The 24,167-nt window shown below is 35.8% G+C and overlaps 5 protein-coding genes and 2 non-coding genes across 17 annotated transcripts; 4 read left to right on the top strand and 3 right to left on the bottom strand.

Annotated features, from left to right (window-relative positions):
• The first annotated feature begins 1,534 nt into the window (after positions 1-1,534).
• On the top strand, positions 1,535-5,691 carry LOC116132190 (ureide permease 1-like). Of its 10 annotated transcripts, none has more exons than XM_031417875.1 (9): positions 1,535-1,574; positions 1,754-1,810; positions 2,504-2,803; positions 3,909-4,047; positions 4,148-4,322; positions 4,482-4,525; positions 4,615-4,712; positions 4,830-5,204; positions 5,336-5,691. In XM_031417875.1, the coding sequence occupies exons 3-9, from the start codon at positions 2,570-2,572 to the stop codon at positions 5,486-5,488; spliced, it is 1,218 nt and encodes a 405-aa protein (XP_031273735.1). In that variant the 5' UTR covers positions 1,535-1,574; positions 1,754-1,810; positions 2,504-2,569; the 3' UTR covers positions 5,489-5,691. The 10 variants fall into 10 exon arrangements, with proteins under 10 accessions (XP_031273735.1, XP_031273727.1, XP_031273751.1 ...); XM_031417880.1 differs by lacking the exon at positions 1,535-1,574 and adding an exon at positions 2,308-2,417 and having other exon boundaries at positions 1,678-1,810; XM_031417867.1 differs by lacking the exon at positions 1,535-1,574 and having other exon boundaries at positions 1,658-1,810.
• A 38-nt stretch (positions 5,692-5,729) lies between these two features.
• Positions 5,730-5,800, bottom strand: TRNAG-CCC. The gene has a single exon. It is a non-coding gene; the product is annotated as a tRNA-Gly (tRNA).
• A 165-nt stretch (positions 5,801-5,965) lies between these two features.
• On the bottom strand, positions 5,966-11,070 carry LOC116132323 (protein root UVB sensitive 3). The gene is made up of 15 exons (XM_031417977.1): positions 10,857-11,070; positions 10,724-10,781; positions 10,472-10,531; positions 10,342-10,380; positions 10,177-10,239; positions 9,960-10,016; positions 9,673-9,736; positions 8,851-8,934; positions 8,412-8,494; positions 8,197-8,326; positions 7,857-7,949; positions 7,387-7,525; positions 7,076-7,116; positions 6,804-6,991; positions 5,966-6,325 (listed from the first exon to the last, which is right to left on the bottom strand). Exons 1-15 carry the CDS (start codon positions 10,994-10,996, stop codon positions 6,227-6,229), a joined length of 1,338 nt encoding a protein of 445 aa, XP_031273837.1. The 5' UTR covers positions 10,997-11,070; the 3' UTR covers positions 5,966-6,226.
• Positions 11,071-11,170: 100 nt separating this feature from the next.
• On the bottom strand, positions 11,171-11,244 carry TRNAN-GUU. Its single transcript has one exon. It is a non-coding gene; the product is annotated as a tRNA-Asn (tRNA).
• A 111-nt stretch (positions 11,245-11,355) lies between these two features.
• LOC116132312 (pentatricopeptide repeat-containing protein At1g69290) lies at positions 11,356-14,098 on the top strand. Its single transcript, XM_031417969.1, has one exon. It carries the CDS (start codon positions 11,374-11,376, stop codon positions 13,342-13,344), a length of 1,971 nt encoding a protein of 656 aa, XP_031273829.1. The 5' UTR covers positions 11,356-11,373; the 3' UTR covers positions 13,345-14,098.
• A 481-nt stretch (positions 14,099-14,579) lies between these two features.
• LOC116132339 (wall-associated receptor kinase-like 22) lies at positions 14,580-16,457 on the top strand. Its single transcript, XM_031417988.1, has 3 exons — positions 14,580-15,559; positions 15,693-15,749; positions 16,208-16,457. The coding sequence occupies exons 1-3, from the start codon at positions 14,746-14,748 to the stop codon at positions 16,243-16,245; spliced, it is 909 nt and encodes a 302-aa protein (XP_031273848.1). The 5' UTR covers positions 14,580-14,745; the 3' UTR covers positions 16,246-16,457.
• A 797-nt stretch (positions 16,458-17,254) lies between these two features.
• On the top strand, positions 17,255-23,681 carry LOC116132270 (probable inactive purple acid phosphatase 1). 2 transcript variants are annotated; one of them, XM_031417928.1, is made up of 13 exons: positions 17,255-17,294; positions 17,572-17,754; positions 18,020-18,111; positions 18,253-18,319; positions 18,418-18,540; positions 19,559-19,651; positions 19,893-20,022; positions 20,537-20,618; positions 20,899-21,031; positions 21,466-21,671; positions 21,759-21,884; positions 22,436-22,745; positions 23,270-23,681. In XM_031417928.1, exons 2-13 carry the CDS (start codon positions 17,584-17,586, stop codon positions 23,573-23,575), a joined length of 1,839 nt encoding a protein of 612 aa, XP_031273788.1. In that variant the 5' UTR covers positions 17,255-17,294; positions 17,572-17,583; the 3' UTR covers positions 23,576-23,681. The 2 variants fall into 2 exon arrangements, with proteins under 2 accessions (XP_031273788.1, XP_031273796.1); XM_031417936.1 differs by lacking the exon at positions 17,255-17,294 and having other exon boundaries at positions 17,616-17,754; positions 18,273-18,319.
• The last annotated feature ends 486 nt before the right edge of the window (positions 23,682-24,167 follow it).

Below are 24,167 nucleotides of genomic sequence, written 5' to 3'. Positions count from 1 at the left end.
CATTTAATTTTATAATATACCTTGAGGATTCCTCTATATGGACTATTTTACTAATAATTTGACTAATCCCATCTTTACCATATAAAAATGTAATGGGAAATGGTTTTATTTTTTCAAATTTTATGCCAATCCAATGAAATGTTCAGTAAGTTGAGTTGTTATCCATATTCACTTTATCTTGAAAAGTCTTTTGAGTGCCGCATTTGGCATTCTGTCTAAGCAGATATTTATTATTTAATACTTTATCTGTCATGCGTCCAAAATCGAGGTAATGATGCTGACTTGAATTTCTCACGTTACATTGACCGAGAGTACTCATCCTTACTAAGGGCAAACCATTTTTTTCCATCCAAATAATGGTATAATGATTCTTTTACACTCAAAAAATTTTAAAATACTATTTTATTATCCAAAACATAATTTCATTATAAAATTTTATTGTGAAGAAAGACAAAATGGTCATAATTCCATTATAAAGGCAAGATGGTTAATTCATATTGATCGACAAAGGAGGGCAACGACTGCTAGTGGGTAATTAGGGCCAAAAGGGTTAGGGGTTTTGGAGTAGGGACGTCGATGATGCGAAAGGTGGTGGCTGGGATAGTTTCCAGTGAGGCAATCGGCGGAAATTGTACTAGGAAGAGGCGGTGTTTGCACAAAAACCTATTAGCTAGGTGGCGACAACGATGGTTAATTGGGTTTGGAGATTTTGGGGGTTTTGTTAGAGTAATGCTGGTGAGTCAAATGGTGTGGTCGAAGAGGGTTGCCTTGCCGGATTCGATCGAATAGCTTGAAAACGCGCTGGCCAAAGGAAGTGCAGTGGCCAACGATTGGTGGAGTAGTTGGGTGTTGGGTGAAGAGGGTTTAAATATGTTAACAAAGGGGAGTAATATGGTGGGGTTGGGGTTGACGTGCGCATTGGAATACGATCGTTTGTTGGTGTCGTTTGGATTAGGATTTTGCCGCTTCCAGTCGAATCTAGTGTCCAAAATCCAATCCTTCAACATCCCTTGGTTCACTGAGACATCGACCCCTACCCTACAAAACCCCCACCACCCCGCCGTTCACTTGCTTGCTGTTCATTGTCTAAGTGGCACTGTCGTTGCCATTGGTATTTTCATCAAATAGTAAAAAGTATTTTTGTTTTCATAATGAATATCATTGTATTTAACATAAACTATTAACGAAATATAATATTTGAGTAGTAAAATGATATTTTGAAATTTTTTAGTGTGAGAAAGGGTGATTAAGTTATTATTTGGGTGGGAAAAAGTTGTTTGCTGACTCTACTTACTAACCCAACAAGCCAGAAAAGTAAAAGAACCACCACAAAAGGACAGTGGAAATTTCCGAGACGACACAACTTCCCATTCAAAACTTTATTTTTCAAACTAGTGATTTAAACGCTTTAATTTCTCATGTCACATTGACCCAAAAAGCAAAAATTTGTATAATAACAACCGCGGTCCTTACAAGCTACAGCCTTACATTTCGTGCGAATCTTGAATTGTATTTATTTTATAAATGAAGTGCCCCTCTCAATGTGAAGGAATCCCCCATTGAGATTCCAACAGGTAAGCGAATCATGTTCCGTATAGAATTTTCTAACCATTAGTGGAACCGCTTAAAGTTGGTTACCTTTCTCTCTCAAGTCTTGAGTTTATGTCTTAACATTTTCATGTTCTTAAAATAATTCTCTCTTTAATGTTTTGCACACATGTCAGTAGCTTGAGATTTGTTTTTTTTTTTGAAGATTCCAAGTTTTCTGGTGGCAAGTAATCCAAGGTTGTGATTGTGCCCTTTGGCCAACGTGGGTCTCTTCTCTCCTCAACACTTTGTTTTATAGCATTCTTTTGACTGTCCGGTGATCTATGTTTCCTTCCTGACATTTTTTGTTCAATTTTTTTTTTTTTTTTAAACGATGTAAAAGAGTGAAATTCACTATCAGTTTTCATTCTGATATATGTTTTCATTATGGCTTTTTTAAGTTCTTAGACGGTTTAAACTTTTGGTTGTTTCATTCTTTTTCATTTCTTTCTCTTTTTGGCGATATGGTGAGTGTTTGTTGTTCCTTGATTGATGGGTTGACTTTTTATTTTGATTCAATTTACTCTCTTAAATGCCTTTTTAATTGCAGATTCTTTATGCTTTCCTGTATTATAATTATTTTTCTGGGACCTTTTTTCTTGCCTGATTTTTAGACTAAAGTGACTGAATGTTCTGATTATCTCTCTTCGTGTTCTCCTGATGTGTGACCCTTGATTTGACCGAGTTGGTCACAACTTGCTTTGATAAATCTAATTTCAGGGCACCTAACGAGAGCCTTAAACATTTGATGATGGTTCCTTTTCAATGGGTTTGTTCCATTTCACATCGTTCATGAATGAGCAAAAATAGTTGTTTTATTTCGGTAGTGGGTTAGTAATCTAGTGAAGATGCTAAATTTGGCCTAATTGAAGGTCTAATGGATAAGAGAAAACTCAATTTTGGTACTTTTTTGCAGGATTTTTCGGGTATTCTAACATTGATAGCTCTACCAAGTGAGAGGAGTATCTCAAGTGGGTTGATAATGTATCTAGTAGAAAGCAAAGGAGGTGCCATAGTGTGCATGCTTCTTTCCCTGTTCTTCTTGGGTACTTGGCCTGCTGTTTTGACTCTTTTAGAGAGACGAGGTCGCCTTCCTCAGCATACTTACCTTGATTATACGATGACAAATTTCTTGGCTGCTGTTATTATAGCGTTGACATTTGGTGAGATTGGCAGTGAAAGACCCAATTTTTTTTCTCAAGTTTCTCAACTAAAGGTTAGTTTCCTTTTAAATAGATGTTGGTGTTTAGCATGCAGAAAATTTTGTTAAACATCTATTCAAAGAAAAATAGATTCTTTACAAAAGCGAAGTAAAACAAAATAAAACAGACAACTTTAATTCTGCTATGCTGTTGAAATTGTGGAAAGTTTTTAATTTTCCAGAATAATTGTGTGGATCAGTACAGTAACTCTAGATGTTCTTAATAATTCACTGCAAGAGTAACTATTAAAAAACACGATAGATGTCACTGATAAATGCGGTAGCCTAACAGTCAGTGTGTCTTTTTTTTGTGGTGAATCTACTGGAATCAATATGAAATCTGATAAGACTCCCTGTCAATATAGTCTATAAGTCAAGGGGCAGCACTAAGGGGAAAGGGGTGTGAGTGTGGGTGGTTACAGCAAGGGAAAAGAGTGTGTGAAGTTTGTTACGGGATTCTCATGCATGTGGCTGGATAGAATAAAGTTGTTAGGGAAGGGTAGTATGGGAAGTAATTGGGTATAAATAGCTAGGGTGTGCTAAGGGAGGTATCAGGTTGATTCATATAGGTTTTGTGGGAGGTCTCCAGCTCCTAATTGCTAGAAGTTGTCTGGAATCACTTTTCTTGCTACTGTTATTTACTTCTGCTTCAATATTAATGTTCAGTTTAATTCCTTTGAGTGTTGTTTCCATACAGTTCTTTTGTGTGTGTGTTGGAATTGAGTTATTTGAGCAGGTGGTTCCATTCAAATCAAATCCTGAAAATAGAACAACCCACTTTTTTTTTTATTATTATTTTTTTTTAATACTTTCGGTTTCGATACATTTGCAACCGGGAAATTTTACTGTAGCAATCGCTATTCCAGAACAATTAGCCGATTTAGATTTGTGAATGGTTATAGATTATTCGTTGGTAGAATGGAAAGAATTAGGAGAAGGACTGATGAAGTGTCTTCATCTACCGAGTTGGTTACTTAAATTTGTTCAATCTGCTAGAAGTGGCCATTGTGATGTGTATTGCTTGCTATTTTGATTGTTCAAGTTGTTGATGTTATATGCCATGCATCTCATCTGCAATGGCATTAACTGGTTTTTGAATACTTTAGGGTGATTGATGCAGGATAACTGGCCTTCTGTTTTGTTTGCAATGTTGGGTGGGGTGTTTCTCAGCATTGGAAATTTATCCACACAGTATGCTTGGGCTTTTGTTGGTTTATCTGTAACAGAAGTGATCACTTCAAGCATTACAGTCGTTATAGGTCTGAGTTTGGATGTCTTTTTGAAATAAGTTTGTTTCTGGATGCTATTTAAGGTTACTATTTGTTCCTGAATTATTGACTTTGTTTTCAATTTTGACAGGCACAACATTTAATTACTTCTTAGATGACAAAATCAATAGAGCCGAAATCCTTTTCCCAGGTGTCGGTTGCTTTTTAATTGCAGTTTGTCTTGGGTCAGCCGTACACTCATCCAACGCTGCTGATAATAAAGCAAAACTTAGAAGTTTACCCAGTGCTCACAAACCTTCGACAGAGTATGCCTCTAGCTCCTGCCTATATACAATTGAACATGTGATGTTTATGTACTGAGTATGCATTTTATAAATTGAGGCATTTTTTTAACTCTAGTTAGCTACTGGATCTTCTGCCCAGCTTGGTTAATAATGTGTCCCCCTTTCTTCTTGGTTAATCAGGGCCACTTATACCTCCATAGCCACAGAAACATTGCCAGAGAAGGGTAATACACTCTCTTCAAGTGGAATGTTGTAACCTTTTATTTATTTATGTGTATCGCATTACAGCTCCAGCCTTATTTTATATGGACAGGAACAAAGGATCCAGAGTCTGCAAGTGGTAGTGTTGGGAAGGCAAAAGCTGGGACTGCACACTATCTTGTAGAACTTGAGAATAGAAGAGCGATTAAAGTTTGTAGTTCCACTTCGTCGTTGTTGTTCTTAACTCCATTAGACACATTTTATATCACTTCTCACACTAATGCCAATTATCTCTGTTCAAAACAATTGGTTTCACTCTGTTTTCAGGTGTTTGGGAAGAGCACTTTGATTGGATTGACCATAACCTTCTTTGCTGGTTTCTGCTTTTCTCTTTTCTCACCAGCATTTAATTTGGCAACTAATGATCAATGGCACACTTTGAAGAAAGGGGTTGATAAGTTGGTTGTCTACACTGCATTTTTCTACTTCTCTGTATCTTGTTTCGTCATAGCCATCATTTTAAATATCATCTTCCTTTACCGCCCTGTACTTGACCTACCCAGATCATCATTTAAGGCTTATCTGAATGACTGGAATGGCAGAGGCTGGGCCTTTTTGGCTGGCCTCCTGTGTGGGTTTGGAAATGGTCTTCAATTTATGGGAGGTCAAGCTGCGGGGTATGCAGCAGCAGATGCCGTTCAGGTGAGTTTTAATGCATGCAAGAAATTTACTGATACACATTATATGTACCTACATTCGTAATATGATGCATTGTGTATGGTTCCTATTCCTCAGTACCTATGCTAATAAAAATTTCGGGTTTGTGACGTCAGGCACTTCCGCTTGTAAGTACATTCTGGGGTGTACTACTGTTTGGGGAGTACCGGAAATCATCACGGAGAACATATATATTGCTAGTCAGTATGTTGTTTATGTTTATTGTTGCAGTTGGGGTTCTCATGGCATCATCAGGGCACCGAAAATGAGCATGCAGCTGCAAAGTTGTCTGGAATTTGTGTAGACCATAAATCATCAAAATATTTAAGAAGGTAATAATGATCCAGTAATTACTGCAGCTTGTTTGTTGTCTGAGGCAAACATGTGGAGCTGCTCTACAAAATTCTTAGAATTCCACTTTGTAATTGGCAGAAGTAATGCCAATAGGATAGCATTTGGTTGTAGTATTGAAGTAATTGTTGAATAAATGCAAAAGTTGAAGTAAAAAAATGCGCATCCAGGGAATCGAACCCTGGTCAGTACCGTGGGAGGGTACTATGATACCACTACACCAGATGCGCTATTTATTAATTATTCTATGTCCTTAAATTTATTAGTTGAAAATAAAACACTGAATCTACTATCACAAAGAGGGTGTATAATAATTTTTGAGTTCCTTATTATGGACGGCTTGATCTGATGGAGATTAATAACCCATGTTAGATAATATGAAAATTCCATTACGCTTGACATAATGATGGCTTCCATTTTCGTATAGTGACTAGTTCAGTGTACACATATTTCTACTCATTGGAGAATAAATCAATAAAACAACAATAAAAGGGCACAATCTCTGGTTCCTCAATCACTTGTAGTTTATAAAGTGCATGGAAGATAAACCTCTCATCCCCGCAAATTGGTCTCTGTCGAAATTGCTCAAATGGAACATCCTTAAATTTCAGTTCTTCCCACCATTTTGATGCGACAGATTTGTGAATTGTGATTACCTAGTCAATCTTTTTATCTGCTTGTCCATACTTCCAATTTGCCCTCCAAATGATAGAAGGAGAAAGAAGACGTTCAGTTTTCCAACCTGATGATTTTAGCTGCAAAAATATTTAATGTATTAGAACGGCTGAGACTTGAACCAGAAACGTTATAAACAAAATGCTGCCTTCAAAACAAAAGTGAATTACACCATTGATCACTATGCATTCAAAGAAAAGTTTCTCATACTTCCAGCACTTGGGATAACTCTTTACACAGTGATCATGACAAACAGGCATCTATTGCAAGGCCCACCTATATGACAAGATCAGGAGGTTCTCCCATACAGACTGCGCTTTTCTAGCGATAACATTTCATTAAAAAGTGTACTGCAATAATTCATCACTTCTTTCTAAAAGTAATTCAATGACTCTAGGAAGCTCCAAATATATAGGAATTTAGCAGATTAATGGTAGTGATTAAATCTTTTAATAGTACTTTTCTTAGCTATCATTGTCGGAAATAAACCATACTATTGGAGCATGAAATTATAAATGACAAGCATTAGAGATTGCTGAAGAAATGATAAGGTATTACCTTCTGAATAAAACCTTCATAATGCTTATCCATCCATGATTGACTCTCTGAATGTATAGTATTGTTACCTTTATTAAGGTTTGCCATAACCAGTGCATGAGTGTATGAATACAATACTTCTGCAGCCGTTGAATCTCTATGCACAATGACACCTATGATTCCCTTCCTCTCCAGTAACAAGTATTTTGCTAAAAAAGACCACAAAAAATTACTTGAAATTAATAATTTTCTAGAAAATATTCATTAGTTGAGGGAACTATGTCAAGCTCAACCTTTTGTGTAAAAAGATCCAGCAGAATGCAGCAGGTCCATCCTGTTAGATTAATATCATTGAAATCATCAGTTTAACATGTCACTAACTTGTTTAGTTTAGTAATAGCCAGTGTGGAGCTGTCTGTGTTGTGGATGCACAAAAAACTAAGCCATTCTTGGTTCATAGTCAGGTGGATCCCAAAGTATATGTTGGAAAAGCACCACTAAACATTACTGTTCATTAGAAAAATGCATAACCAGATGCAGAGGAACCATTTATTTGAAGGACCCTAATGTAAGCTTACAAGTCAAATGAAGTAAAAGAACTCACATTTCTTGGTGATCAAGGGAAGAAACCCTTAAACCTATGTCTACCCGCTTGTGCAGTAACTTAGAATTCTTTGAACTACATGAAGTGATCCATATGGGCAAAACATGCTCCACTGTAGAGACCTGCTCCGGAGAGAGAACTGGGGAACATTCAGGTTTAACCATTAACATCTGAATAAGATAAAATAAAGAAATGGACAATAAACCTTAAGATCAGCAAACAAATTTTGTGGTTTACAAATAACTGCACAAGTACTTTTGCAAAGCCCAGACCTTTTCAAGGAACAGATTCTATTGAACTAATAGAATTGAACCAATTTTTGTCAGACAAACATTTGACAGAATCTATTTGTGGTAACACTTGGAATAATATGAGGATCTAGTTCTAACAATAAGTTGCTCTTGAGGTATTTAATGAAATTAAATTTGCCCTCATGGAAAGTAAATAACTAAAATAACAAGTCCTATCACCTTGTTCAGTCTCCATGAAATGCTGAAGAAGAATTGACATCCTCTGAAAGTTTAACGAATTCAACGCAAGGCAACGTACAGCCTTGTAGTTTGCTGCATACAGGAAAATAGTTATTGGTTTATTTCAAATAAAATTATGAATTAAGTTTTCTTTTCCAATATGAATACGAATATTCTGTCCTTGAAAATGGTGAAGGTCATGAATACTGCTCTAAGTCATCTCAACAAATTAATGTAGTATTGACTTAAACATTCAAATATCATGTTGACCCCTAGAATTTACATACCAGGTTTAATGATTACATAAAGTTTCTATGCCGATCATAGCAGCAGAACTTACCATACATATGGAACATAGTGAGAGAAAGAAAACAAAACCAAATAGCTAATGCGTTCCCTATTGTTATACGTGCAAGAAGCATTCCAAATGCCATGCCAATCATCGTGGCCATTGTCTCTTGACTCCCTTCCTATCAGTATTTAAGAAGAAGTAAATGGTCAATATTACATGAATCGGTGGTACTCATGCAGACACGAGAATGGTGGTCTTGGCACCTTGGCAGATATATCGGCAGCATTATTCTGGAGGGCGAAATGCTGTGTCAGAGCAGCTCTAGTAGCTCCACTTGCAACACCAGCTAATTGGACATACGATAGAAAGAGATTGAATTGAGAAAGCCAGGTCAAGGCTATTTTAACATGTTTTATCATGAAGTTAATACAGAACGAATATATATAAGAAACATGCAAAAAGGTATACAAATATTACTATGGTTCATAACACATACTCCATTGAAAGCTTTGATAACTTAACAGATGCATATACAGTAATGCAACAGCAATAAAGTAATACATTGTATTCCCAATCTACATATACCAAGAAAGATGTAATACCTCAACAAGATAATTGCCTGGTCAATAAATTTAGACAAATCTATCAGAGGTGTTAGCTAATCATACTATCCATCTTCTACATTAGGAGAAACAGACTTACTAAATGATCTTGATAAGCTCCCTAAGCAAACAACAAATACAAAAGCTGAAGGAAACAAAGGGGAAAGAAGGTCCATCAACATCCCTGCAATCAATATAACATCCTTTCTTGTCAATTAATATATTCAATAATGTCAAAATACAAAAAAGCCTAATGAATTGTGTGCAAGTGTATATAACTGAACCACAGACTATGGGAAATGGAAAAAGTTAAAACAGAATGTTAAGATTAATATCTATTTTGACATTGGCATGAAGACTAAGACTTCAGTCATTCAGAAGCAAATTTTTCATACCATTCAATTGATAATAAATACATCCTTTTTTTCTGCATAGCAGAATTTCAACCTAAAATCTACACCAACCATGATAGACTTTTTAAAATCTGAGTAAAAGCCCATGGGCAATTATGACATTATAAAATCTTATACAATTAACAGTTCTAATTAGATGTGATTAGCCAAATGTATCATTTTCCTCAACATTTGACAGACATTAATTTAATATAAATGATAAAATTCACATAAAGAGCCTAAAAACTAGTCAAAGGAATAACATAGAGAGTTATGATACATGGGTCCAACATGCTGTAATTCCCATGGCAGTAGGAAATGCCCAGTATTTTATATCATAAAGAAAAAATCGGATTCTAATAAGAAAAATTGAATCAAGGCTCATGAATGTGCTTGTGCCAGCATTGGTTTGAGTTAATGCCCACATGCTTGAGCGCTGTGTCTGTGAGTGTGAGAGAGAGAGATTGAAAACAATTTTCTAGAATCAATATCTTGAAATACAATCGTTAATATACAAAACAACCGCATACCAAGATCATTCATAAGATCTGCAACCAGACGCCACATTTTAGCATTGCTATCCAGATTTGAGCCCTAAAAGGATTATATGGTGTCACAATCTCGTAGTAAATTCATAATGTCCGTTCAAAAGGAAGTGAATGCAAATTACCCAACTCGCACACCAGCAAGAATGTGACACTCCATGACATGATTTAAACAAAAATTTCCAAAATTACATCTGCTGCCAATTACAGATTCTCAAATTTGTGGCAGATATGAAGTCAAAAGACAATTATGTAAGTACAGTGCATCACACCTGATAAAATGTGAATAAGACACCTCCAAGCATTCCAGTTAGATCCCTCAAAAACCACTGCAACAATTTCAATAAAGATGGTGAATATATCATATATATTTCCAAGCAGCCATTGTACGAGGAAATTTAAATGAAGTGTAACTAGGAAAAAGCAATTGCAGTACAAACTAAAATATGTTTCTAATAAAAATAATTTATGTTGTATTCAAAACTTTACCTGAAATGTTGCACCAAGAACAGTAGCCGACTTCTCACCAACACCAATGGCACTCAAGAGAGCCTAACACAATTTCGCACCATGGCAGAGTGGTTATCAAAACATGTTGTGTAATCTATTGGAGAAAAAGCAAAAAGCATTGAATATCAAATAACTTGAACTTACCTGCGTAGAAAGCATGATCCTAATGTATGTAGAAAGACCCTATGGAAATAAACAAAACAAGAAACTATGAAAAGCCAATACACATGTATTTTAGTAAAGATATATCTTGCAATATATGTATATAATTTACCTGCAAAGAATCCCATACTTGAAATGGCACATAATCCGGAGTCACACTGCCTGGAAAACCCTGCAGTTTAAAAAACAAAACAAAAACAAATGTTTGGTTCCACTAGTAATAGGCATTTATCGTCCTCTGAGATTTAGTGCAATTACCGGCGGCTGAATCTAGTTGGGAAGTACATGTAAAACCTAGACCATGGTCAATGTATAATTGATAAAAATAATAATAATAATTTGGATGAAAATTGAAAAAGCGTGCCTCAGGTACAAAGGCTTGGAGAAGTCGTCTCCAGATATGGTTGAAACGGCTACCGGATCTGCGTAGCAAAGAGATTTAATAAAGGAAAAGAAATGAGAAATGAAAACAGAAATGAAATAGAGAGATTGGAGACCTATGAATGGAGAGAGAAGGAGAGGCAGAGATAGTAGCAGTTTTGAAGAGCTTTGTTGAAGAAGAGCCATTCCATTCTTCGATTATCAGATGCTGTGACTGTGACTGCGAGGTCGTTGTTACTTCACCTATTAAGCCCATCAAATCAATTCAAAAGGAAACAGCTTCAGTTGCAGCGCAAGTGCAAGAGGCTTTGGTCGTTTTGATTTGCCTCTTATAACTGACAATGGGTGTTTGTTTGTGTACCTTTTTTTTTCTTTTTTGCAAGTTGTAACTGAAAAAAAAAAGAAATTTAAATGAACAGAAAACTCTGAACGCTAGAAGGAGGGCTTGAACCTCCGACCTTGTGGTTAACAGCCACACGCTCTAACCAACTGAGCTATTCCAGCTTGATGATGACCTTAATCAGAAATATTTAACTTCAACTATAAAAAAGAGTAATAGTTGAATTTCCTATGACCGATCATGGAAGGAAGAGTGAGCGCAAGCAGCAAGATTGATTGTTGAACGAACAAAGAATGTTCTTGCATATACGAAGAAGACTTTTCTCTTCCTCATCTACACCTGAAATTCCATCTCTTTACTCTTTCCTTCAACCCTCCATCTTTGCCCTTAAACCCAAACTCCAATCACAAAACCCTACCAACTCACTAATCCAGCAACAACAACAGCAACAGCAACAAACCCTAACTCAAGACCACATCACTGAACTAGAAACCTCTCTTCAGAAATCCCTCCTCACCCACAACACTGATGAGGCCTGGAAGTCCTTTAAGTCCCTCACCAACAACTCTTTACTCCCAACTAAACCCCTCACCAACTCTCTCATTTCTCACCTTTCCTCTCTCCGAGACACTCTCAACCTCAAGAGGGCGTTTGCCTCTGCTGTTTATCTCATTGAAAAGAACCCCAATTTCTTAGATTTTCAAACGGTGCATACCCTTTTGGGTTCCATGAAATCTGCCAACACTTCTGCCCCTGCTTTTGCTTTACTCAAGTGTATGTTTAAGAACAGGTATTTTATGCCTTTTGAACTGTGGGGTCATTTTCTTGTTGATATTTGTAGAAAGAATGGTAATTTTGTTGGTTTTTTGAGGGTTTTCGAAGAATGTTGTAGGGTTGCTTTGGACGAAAAGTTGGATCTTATGAAGCCTGATTTAGATGCTTGTAATGCTGCATTAGAGGGGTGTTGTTGTGGTCTTCAATCAGTTAGTGATGCTGAGAAAGTTATAGAAACTATGTCAGTTTTAGGTGTTAGGCCAGATGAATTGAGTTTCGGTTTTCTTGCTTATTTATATGCATTAAAAGGGCTGCAAGAGAAGATAAATGAGTTAGAGAAATTGATGGGCGGGTTTGGTTTCTCAAACAAAATGGTCTTCTATTGTCGTTTGATTAATGGATATGTTAAGGCAGGTAATTTAGAGTCTGTTTCAAGGACTATCTTGCGTAGTTTGAGTGAAGGAACTGGAGAAGGTTCAAATTTTGGGGAAGAAACTTACTGCGAAGTGGTTAAAGTATTTCTTCAAAAAGGAAATATTAAGAAATTAACAAATCTGATTATTGAAGCTCAAAAATTGGAGTCTTCAGGGCTGGTTGTGGATAGGTCAATTGGCTTTGGTATTGTTAATGCTTGTGTTAATCTTGGATTATCAGATAAGGCACATAGCATTCTTGATGAAATGAATGCTCAGGGTTGTTTTGTTGGGCTTGGAATTTATGTGCCAATTCTGAAAGCTTATTGCAAAGAGCATCGAACAGCTGAAGCTACTCAACTAGTCATAGATATTAGTAGTTCAGGGCTTCAATTAGATGTTGGTAGCTACGATGCTCTGATAGAAGCTTCTATGACCAGTCAAGATTTCCAATCAGCTTTTTCTTTATTTAGGGACATGAGAGAAGCAAGAATATCTGACTTAAAGGGGGGTTACCTCACTATAATGACAGGTTTGATGGAGAATCATCGACCCGAGTTAATGGCAGCATTTTTGGATGAAGTTGTTGAAGACCCTCGAGTCGAAGTGAAGTCTCATGATTGGAATTCAATTATTCATGCCTTTTGTAAAGCCGGGCGGTTGGAAGATGCTAAGAGAACTTTCAGAAGGATGATATTCCTGCAGTTTGAGCCTAATGGTCAAACTTATTTGTCCTTGATTAATGGTTATATGACTGCTGAGAATTATTTCAGTGTTCTGATGCTGTGGAATGAGGTTAAGCGAATGATTTCCACTGATGGAGGGAAGGGGGTGAAATTTGATCACAATCTGGTTGATGCATTTCTGTTTGCTTTTGTTAAAGGGGGTTTCTTTGATGCAGTGATGCAAGTTGTGGAAAAATCTCAAGAAATGAAGATTTTTGTGGATAAGTGGAAGTACAAGCAAGCGTTTATGGAGAACCATAAAAAGCTCAAAGTGGCAAAATTGAGAAAGAGGAACTTCCGGAAAATGGAAGCTCTCATTGCTTTCAAGAATTGGGCGGGTCTTAATGCATGAATTGTAAGTCTAAAAATTGTGTTCACATCTCTTTCAAAACTCAGCTTTCCTAAGTCATAGACATGAGTAACAGTTTAATACTTTGCTACTTGGGCTTAATAGTGGCTGCCTTATGGGATGCTGTTGGACAGTTAAAACTGGAAGTGAAGGTATACAATCATCAGGCAGTAGGAACTATTTCAAAGTTTGATCTGCTAAGAGTATAAGTTGTGCAAGCACCTGATATATACTTTGTTGACAAAGGTTTTTGCTTAGGATACCCAAATTAGTGTTTGCTGGGCATTATCGAACGACCTGAGGAATCTTTGAAAAACTGAAACTCTTATTTCTCTGTTGGGATCATGTGATCCGATGAGTCTGGGCTTCTGCCAACCTTACAGCCCTCAGAGGGTTTCTTATATGTGACACGGTGACACTGGGAAAGAGTCATTATCATTGCAAATCAGAATGGTTTTGAGTTTGATAGGCTAAATATTAATCAAGTTTTGTCTGCAGACTTGAAGCTTTAGGCATTACTGATAGAGGACTTCAGCTGGAAAATTGAGTTCAGGGGGCTCAGTTTGGATTTCTTTTGAGTTGTCAACTTTCTCTTGAAAGTTGCAGGTAGCTATTATCCTGTAACGAAGAAGAATGCTGCCCTACATAAAATGATAAACCTGCAATATTACTTCTACATCTGGAGAAATACTTACATCTGTAATTTTTCATAATGAAATGTGTAAATTTATTATCTCTTTGGCAAACAATAATAGAAGATTCATGTTACACTGTATGCAGTTTGAATTGCTACTGTGATTGCCTGTTGATTTGATCTGTTACTTTTAGATCAATAAGAAGCTATTTCTAGTTGGAATTGCTGTGGATGTAGTCGAATGATAATAGTTCTATTTACATACATAATTCGCTTGTTTGTCCATAAGCTACTCCTAGCTAACCTAACTTTTTGCGTGTTAAGTATGGTATGGAGCCTTGAAGACAAATTTGAACACAGAAACTTTATGCGAAATAATGAATGGGAAGTGGAAAGATTAATTTTGGCACTTTTATTGATCCTTTTTCTGTTCATCCCAGACATGTGAAACGGGGGAGTAGGCATTTCCTCGTGATCATTTGATTCGAAAATAGTGCTGCAAACAAACGCACCATCAGGTGCTAATTTGCCTCTCCTTTCTAAATCCTAATGAAAATGCATATTGCTTTTTAGCTAGAACCCAAAAAATGACTTGGCGTGGCTCTGCTTTTTAGGAAGAAAAAAGAGAGAGAATGTTGAATTTAATCTTCTCCACCGAAAAGAATTCTCTTTCCTATTCTTTTCATATATCATCTGCTCAAGGGTAACACTCCTCAGTTTGCTTCATTTTTCATGCTCATTAGTCTCCAGCTCTTCCAAAACCTTAACTAATGTCACCTGATCTAAGTCCATTGCTGTTCATCAATATTATGCTCTTCCTCTTCTTCCTTCATACTGTGTCCTCGGTCCCTGCCTACCCAGTTAATGGTACATGCCGTGACACATGTGGCACAATTTCTGTGAAATTCCCCTTTGGTACCGGATCTGGATGTGGGCACCCTGACTTTGCCAGATACATAAAATGTAACTCTGAGAGTCTGGAATTCTCGACTGGCACTGGCATTTACAGTATTTCTTCTATTGACTACACAAGCAACAGTATCATTGTTACGGACCCCTTCATGTCAACTTGTTCTTCTATGCAGAATTCTGGAAGCTTTAGCTTGGATAGAGCCAGTCCATTCTCCATTACAAAAGACAATATCATTGTTTTGCTTGGATGCTCCGGTACATCTCCTGTATTTGATGCAGATGAAGATTTGTGTGCTACAGGTTCTGGTTCCCGTGTTTGTAGAGGGCTGTATTCATGTAAAGGAGTGTCAGGAATTGGGTTGCAACAGAATGCACCTGCATCCTCCTGTTGTGTTTACGATTCACCAACTGGCCTTGGATCAGGATATGCATTGGATCTCCCAAAGCTACAATGCTCATCATATACATCAATATACGGGTTTGGGGGCAACGAGGGGGATCCAATGAAATGGAAATTTGGGATTTCTTTGCAATACAATGATTCCTATACTTCTGATGCATGTAACGATTGTGAAAACAGTGGGGGTTCGTGTGGCTTCACTGGTTTGGATGAGTCATTTGCTTGCATTTGCCGGAATGGAAGGAACAGCACGACCAATTGCTTTGGTATAGGTAAGTTCATAGTTCACGCCGGTACTTGTTTTTTCAACCATGAAGTTTGCTCCGGCAAGGCATGTGGGTACTCTTGAATTTTCTCAATCTAATTTTAATACATTTGTCTGATATATGGTTTTGCATTGATTAGGATATGCTTTGAGCGGGACATGGGGGCCAAAAGTTCAAATCAAGTTGAATCCTGCAGGTACATAATGGCAATGCCTTTTCCTTTCTTGACTTTAAGCACATTATCCTTTTCTGCAAAAGTCTTACCTTGCATAAGATTTTTTTTCTTTTCGTGACAGCTTTTACTTTTTAGCTTCTTAACAGCTTGCTTGAAGATCAAATGTTGAGTTGATTTTCACATACTGTTTGATTTCATTAATTATTGATGCACTGCTACCAGATCTCTTACAAAACCAATAAACATTTTAATGTAAAGTTGTACTAGGCCTTGCATATTTGGTGAAACTATAAAGTTGTGCACGAAGTTATTCTTCCAACCAGGCAATAGTCTGAAGTGCAACTCCATAAAGAAAGACAGAATCAGATGCTCAGTAGCAGTAGCAGTAGCCTTTTGTTCAAAGTTCAAACACATATTATAAGAAATGTGAACTTACCCTTTTCCCATTTTGTGTGTTTTCTTTGTTTTTTGGATTGCAGGATTTCTTCTCTTGTGGATGATGACACTCTTTATTTAAAGCAGAGAAGGTGTTGTCAAGTTTTGAAGAGTTAATTGATGCATTTGAACACTGAAAGTGACAAAGTTTTTCTTTAATTTCGTTATCTCAATGTTGAGTATAATTGTAGTCAGTATAGATATTTAATCTGTCCTTTTGTTTATGTGAAAATATCAGAGTTAATATAAAAAGTGATGTAACTACGTACACTGCATCCAGAATAGCCATTTTTGTGGATAATGGTGAAATAATGCAGAAGGAACTCATTCAAAAGATGAAAAAATGCTGGCCGCAATTAGTTAGTTCGTAATGAGTTTTATTTGATAAATTACAACTAACTAATTACGAGTTACCATGTGAAGTTGTGAGAGAAAATTTGTGAGAAGAGATTGTGGGTGTAATATTATTCTAAAAATATAAGATGAATGGAAGAAATATGATATGCGTTTTTTAAATCATTAGTGATGTGTCGATTTATGGTAATATTAATGTGATGACATGTCAAATATAATTCACAAACAAATCTTCTAAACTTTCTCTCACTAATCTTACGTGGTTTTCCCACCACACTTCTAGGCAATGTTAACGGGTGGGAAAATTCATCAAAAAAACAAAGATAGACTGTCACGTTGGGAATGTAGATTCGTTTATTGTTTAAAAAAAATCAGTTGGGAATAATTATCAATTATGTTTTCAAAATTAAAATTTAAGTTATTATGATATAACCCTTTTAAAAATTAGTGAATTTCACAATTTTTTAAAATATATATACATATGTACTATGAAAATAAATTTAGAAAAGAAGTATTTTACATTAAATTTTCTGAGTATGGTGAATTTTATTAAAAATTATCCAAAAATTATCCAAATATCTTGTATCATTCACCCACCAAACTGTGACTTTTCTTATACGAAGGCGGAATCTTTCTTCCATAGATTCGATACCACTTGTAATTCTCACTTCCTTACTATACGTCTATGCCTCACTTCATGCTGTCTTTCGTCTTCTTCTATTTTCATTAACACACTATAAGGGATTAACTAAAAATTCACTCTTGGCTGCTCATTTTGTCAGTACCGTTTCTTTCTTTTGATGATTTTGTTTTATATACTAAATACCCACTTGCTTATTTTGGAATTTTTATGTTGAATTATGACACTGCGTGGGGTTAACCTTTCTGTTCATTAGCAATGATAAAAGTTGATATATTATAATATTTTTATGCCACTTGCTTGTATATTTTTTTCTAGTCGTCTTGTTTTGGTGTTGCTTTTTCTAGTATGTGTCTACAACAGTTTTATCTTCTGTGGCTTATCTCTGCATAATCTGTTTCTGAATTCTTTCAGATATTTGGTGGGATGAGAGAATTGAGATTGATCTTCTTGGGAGTTCTACTTGTTCTTGCAACTCTTCAAGTGGCAAGTTCCCATGGAGATCAACCGCTTTCAAGAATTGCTATTCAGAAGGCGACTTTTGCTCTCAATGACCTTGCTTATGTTAAAGCCTCTCCTAGCATTCTTGGATCGAGTGTATGTTTCACTAGCAACACATTTTTATTTTTCCTTGTTTTTTATCACTTTAATCATGCCCTTATGTAACAGGAGATTTAAGTTGATTATCACTTGATGTTGGCTACTTGTTGAATTGCATATTGTGACGATGGATTGTCAGTTTATGCATACATCAAACAACTATTTGTCAGATTGTCAACCTTGAAACCATCAAGGCCAGGTTAAATATGAAAAAACTTTTAAGTGTGTATTGGATTTAATGAAAATTTGTTCACTGTTTCAGGGGCGAAATTCAGAGTGGGTGACAGTTGAGTTTAGTTCTCCAACTCCATCTGTTGATGATTGGATTGGAGTATTTTCTCCTTCCAATTTTAGGTAATGTACTTTTTTTTTTTCGTGTTTATATATATATACACAGACATACATGCAATTACAAGTATGTATCTTTCTGGTTCTAATTAGTTAAACTTGATAATACCACTCTAATTGGAAGTATATATATTTCACTATTTCCAGTGCTTCCACTTGCTCTGCAGATAATCCAAGAGTTTATCCTCCCTTGTTGTGTTCTGCACCTATCAAGGTTTGTCGCTCAGTGCTTTGCCATTCTTGGTGAGTTTCTCCTTGAAGTGGAACGTGAATTCACATACTAATTTTTATCTGACTTACTTCTCTTCACAGTTTCAATATGCAAACTATTCCAGTCCTCGGTACAAAAGTACAGGAAAAGGCTGGTTGAAGCTTCAGTTGATTAACCAGAGATCCGACTTCTCTTTTGCACTATTCTCAGGCGGTTTGTTAAATGTAATTTCTAACTGTTTTATCTCATAATCAATCTGACTGTGTTGGCATGTTGTAATTTTTTCCCTATTATAATAAATATATGTTAAGGTTGCTCACGAACTCTCATAAAGAATTAATGTTGCTAACAACTGCATTATGGACTTTATAAGCTAAACTGATTTAATTTCATAGCATGAGATCTGCTATATGTAAGCACTTTGCCATGATAATGTCATCTTTTATAATTGTCTTGACCTATCTGTCTTTTAGCATTCCTCTTGTCCTGCTTATGTACTTCTGGAATCTTCATTCTGAACCAAATCACACTTTATTGTGTATTCTTAGGCTTTTGCTGCCCAAAATTAATGAATTTTGGTTTCATTGCCTCATCATCTGTAGACCATCTTTGGTGAAATATTTACATAGAGAGATGTTTGGCTCCAACCGAATACAATTTTTATTTTTATTTTTTAGCAATAGCGTCATTGTACTTACCATTCTGTGAAAACTTTCTGGAGCCTGACTAGGGAAAGTGTAGGTCATCTGTTAGCGTCAACTTCCCTCTTCATATCACAAGCTTAATTGCTCCCATAACCAAAATTTTCAAGAAAGTGTCTTAAGATCTTTAGAACGGATACTAGCTCTTGTTAAATTGGAAAAGACGGTTTAATCGTGACTGATCCAACTCAGATTTTATGGTATTAGAATACTGCTCTTACTCTGTCTCTTTATGATATAGCATTAATCATTATTCAATCATTTACAAGGAGGTACCTAAATCCATGTGTGTGACAGAGAGAGACCCACAAACTGCAAAATATATTCACTACCATACACACTGTTTCTCAGTTGTTTTCAGAGTCTGCTTTCTGCCGTTACCCATAGCTGACCTTTTATTTCATGTAGAAGATATTTTCTGGCCTTGTTATCCCTAATTATTACTTGCTTTTTATTAATATTTCAGAAGTTCTAATTTGTATGGTTATTTTTGCATTTCAACTTTAGATACTGTCTTTGATTTTTTTTGTTGCTATAACAGCCAAAGCTGGTAGCGGTGTCGAATAAAGTAGCTTTCACAAATCCAAATGCTCCAGTTTACCCACGCTTGGCACAGGGAAAACTGTGGAATGAAGTAAGGCCAATCTATCTATGTAATTTTCAGACCTTATGTTTAGTCAAATAATCTAGTGTTTTTGCCTGAATAAATTATCAACATAGGAAAGGTTCAACAACTATTTATCACTATATTGATAAGCTTTTCAAAAGTGCACTAGCTCTTGTCCCACTAGAAATCCTCGTTACTGCTACAATGGACATTATTTCTACTGTTACTTTATTTCAGAGATGACAATACTTTTCAATTTCATATTCAGATGACAGTAACATGGACGAGTGGGTATGGAATTAATGAAGCAGAACCTTTTGTGGAATGGGCTCCAAAAGGAGGGGATCCTATGCGGTCCCCAGCTGGGACACTGACTTTTGATCGTAGCAGCATGTGTGGTATGTAACTTCACTATCTGTTAATTTTTTACCCAATATATATACTTCTGGGTTTATTGTAAAGTGCAGTAACTTCGGATGGAAAACTACTGTTGTTCAGTTATGGATACCAGTGCAACTTAGCTGTGAATACTATATAGAAATGATAACCTCTACATATTGGAAATTATCTGTACCTCCAAAAACAGAGAAAAAGAAAGAAAAAGAAATCATGTAGTTACTTTAACTTGATTTAAATAGATTAGTTGCTACATTACTAAAAGATTGTCAGCATGGTTAAGTCTTTAAAGTAGAGTGCATCAAAGTGGTTCCAATAACAGCACAAGGATTAGTAATCTATCATGTTTACCATATTCTATATTTTGACTTAATAAGTCATCTTTTAGTTATTACAAGATAACTGATTAGAATGGGCTTTGTGGTCTGTTCTGTTTTTCTCTATTGAATAAATTTGCCCAAAATTTTTTCCTGGGTCTTTTGAGGTGGATGATTAATATCAAATTTAAATTCACAGGTGCACCGGCTAGGACAGTGGGATGGCGTGATCCTGGTTACATACACACCAGCTTTTTGAAGGAGTTGTGGCCCAATGCAGTGTAAGCTGCATCTTATTTTAGTATATGATATCTAATCTAGGTGTAGGTGTGTTAAAGCTTTATAAAATTTAAAGCAGTCCTTAAAGGATTTAGAAGGAATAGTATCATTTTGGTGTTCTATTTAACAGAGGTTTCTCTATTTTTCAGCACTACTCAATTTTTCAAGGTTTTGTTTGGAACTATTAGCATGAATTGACGCTGGCAAAATATCAACTTATATAACGCTACGTGCAACTCAAAAAATTATATGCTTCTGCTTATTTTCTGTTCTGTTTTTTAGGTATACATACAAGCTGGGACATAAATTGTTCAATGGTACATATATTTGGAGTCCAGAGTATAACTTTAGAGCATCTCCTTATCCTGGTCAAAATTCTTTGCAACGTGTAGTAATTTTCGGTGACATGGGAAAGGTTTGTCAAAATATACTGATAAGATCTCATTTATCAACAGCTCTTATTGTTGAAGATATTATTGTATCAGGGTATCCATTTGTTTATTTATGTGTGTGCATATCTGTAGATTCTTATACTCTCTGTAGTATAATATTAATACTTGCTTAAACAAACAAGTTAAAACATTTAATTTTACAATGACTTTACATAAAGTAAGTAATATGTTTATGAACTGTTAAGGTGAAATAGTTTGCTATTTTAGTTGTCTGGTGAAGGGTGAACTGCTTTTGTTTAAATATAGAAACATTATGTTTTACTCTCTTTAAAGGTATGTCCTCTGTGTTTCAACATTGCCGTATGTAAGGTTGGTCTCATAAGATGTTTAAGCTTATGAGTCCAAATACCAACTCTGATGCAATTGGTGAAGTAGTTTGTTTATTGACATTTTGCAGGATGAAGCTGATGGTTCTAATGAATATAACAACTTCCAGCGCGGGTCTCTTAATACCACTAAGCAGCTTATTCAGGACTTGAAGAACACTGATATAGTTTTCCACATTGGAGACATATGTTATGCAAATGGATATCTTTCACAGTGGGACCAGTTTACCGCACAGATTGAGCCAATTGCATCAACAGTGCCTTACATGATTGCAAGGTTTGTCAAAATTTATTTATATAGCTTGTCAGAGTGTATACTGGATCTGAACTTCTTTTAGTGACAAGTGGTGATTTCTTCTTCCAGTGGTAATCATGAGCGTGACTGGCCAGGGACAGGATCTTTCTATGGGAACATGGATTCTGGAGGAGAATGTGGTGTGTTGGCTGAAACTATGTTCTATGTCCCGGCTGAGAACAGAGCTAAGTTTTGGTGAGTATATATCATGAATTAACCTCATTAACATTAATTAATTAATAGTGTTTTATATCTGTTGAAAGATTTTTAATATATTATTTTAACCCTTTATGCTGATTATTTTGTTAATACTTTTAATTCTAATGTATTCTAGCACCATCTTAATTTATTCAGGAAATCTAAAATATATTTAATCAAGCACAGTTTGATATTGCAAACTATTTGCAGATATCACAATATGTGAAACAACTTTTGATGTGGTTACAAATTGTTTGAACCACATGGATTAATTGCACAGCAAGAACACTTGTTCTTAGAAGCCTTTTTCTGAGTGTTTGGATGCTCCCAATTGGTCACATTTGTTGTTACCTCCTGATTTCTTCTCTCTCTAGTTACAGAGAACCAGCGACGAAAAAGGTTGTGTAGGAAATCCTCTGGTGTTCATAGAGAGGCTGTCCAAAAGGACCTTGATAAATTTTTCTGTTGCTAAAAAATGTTCTTTCTTCCACTTGTTTCAAGATGTTGTGGGATCTAATGTTTAAAAAACAAAATTTTATTTTTACCAGGTACTCCACAGACTATGGTATGTTCCGATTTTGTATAGCTGACACAGAACACGATTGGAGAGAGGGAACTGAGCAGTACAAGTTCATTGAGCACTGCCTAGCATCAGTTGACCGGCAAAAACAACCCTGGTTGATTTTTCTTGCACATAGGGTTCTAGGTTATTCTTCTGGTATCTCTTATGCTGTAGAAGGATCATTTGCTGAACCAATGGGGAGGGAGAGCCTTCAAAGACTCTGGCAGAAGTACAAAGTTGACATTGCCATCTATGGCCATGTACACAATTATGAAAGGATATGTCCTATATACCAGGTATAATCCCAATTTTAAGCACTGAAGAAACTATATTTTGTCCTTTTGTCTTCCCTCCATTTTGCACCACTATGGAATTCAGTTCAAAGTAAGTAGAAGGACTAATATTTCATTTTAATTGCATCTTTGCCATTTTATAAGCTGAATTGTGAAACCATGGACATTCACATTCAACCGTATTTAAGTTAGAAAACAGACAAGAAATATATATGCTTAAACAAAACAGGATAAAAAAAGAACTATAGCGATTTCTTGAAACGATTGCCTTTTCACATACTATAATGATTGAATTTTCTATTTTTCTTTCTTAATAAAAATTTGTAAAATATATCTTAAAAAGTGTTGTTTCTTGTTATGTTTTGAACTTGAACAGTATCGTGTAAGCATAATTTCGCTTTAGTTCTATTTTTTGGCTTTTCATTTCCTTGGTAGATTCAGTATGCCACATTATACATAGATTGGATACTATTTATATTCTGCAGTTGTTTTAGCTAATAGTTGGTGTCAATCTTCCTCTGCTACAGCATATATGCACCAATGAAGAGAAGCACTATTATAAGGGCACCCTGAATGGGACAATACATGTGGTTGCTGGTGGTGGTGGAGCAAGCCTTTCAGAATTTACAACTCTGCAAACCGCATGGAGTTTATATAAAGATTACGATTATGGATTTGTAAAACTTACAGCATTTGATCACTCAAATCTGTTGTTCGAGTACAAGAAAAGCAGGGACGGAAAGGTTTATGACTCTTTCAGAATATCCCGGGACTATAGGGACATTTTGGCCTGCACTGTTGATAGTTGCCCAAGCACGACCCTTGCATCATAATTTTATGTATAGAGGATTCTGATTTCTTCAATAAATTCTCATATTGGACTAATATGTGAGTTCTGGTGTTCCACAGTTGAAAATGCAATTTATTTATCTTCTTTGATTTCCTACTCAGAGGTAAGAAATGGAAAGAAAGATAATTCATTTCAGGGGTGACAAATGCAAAGCTTGTAACCTCTTTTACCCACCTCTTTTTAGTGGGTTTATTGTCCTACCCCAACTCATTTGATGAGGCTCAAATTTGTCATCATCTCAAATAGTGGGGCTCAGAATGCAGCATTTAACTCGTATTTGAATATCATCTTTCCAAACGAGTGAGGTCAATTTATACTTTTAGTTCGTTTGAAAATATAATGTCAGTGGGGGGGACATAAAATGAGATTATTGTATGAAATGTTAATTTCATACAATAATTATGACGGAGAACAAAGAAATTAAAATGCAACCTAAACGAGCGAAGATTTATTATAATGTGAAAGCTTGAATTTTTATTTAATGGTACTATAGTCTGTGGATAACCTTGGAATGGGATATTAACATCAGACGTTCTTCGGTCCACAAAATTTCTTCTTGTTTTGTAGCTGTATCT

This window comes from Pistacia vera, unplaced genomic scaffold (genome assembly GCF_008641045.1).
Source record: "Pistacia vera cultivar Batoury unplaced genomic scaffold, PisVer_v2 Contig1071, whole genome shotgun sequence".
NCBI classification, from domain to species: Eukaryota; Viridiplantae; Streptophyta; class Magnoliopsida; order Sapindales; family Anacardiaceae; genus Pistacia; species Pistacia vera.
This window is presented reverse-complemented; position numbering and strand designations above follow the sequence as displayed.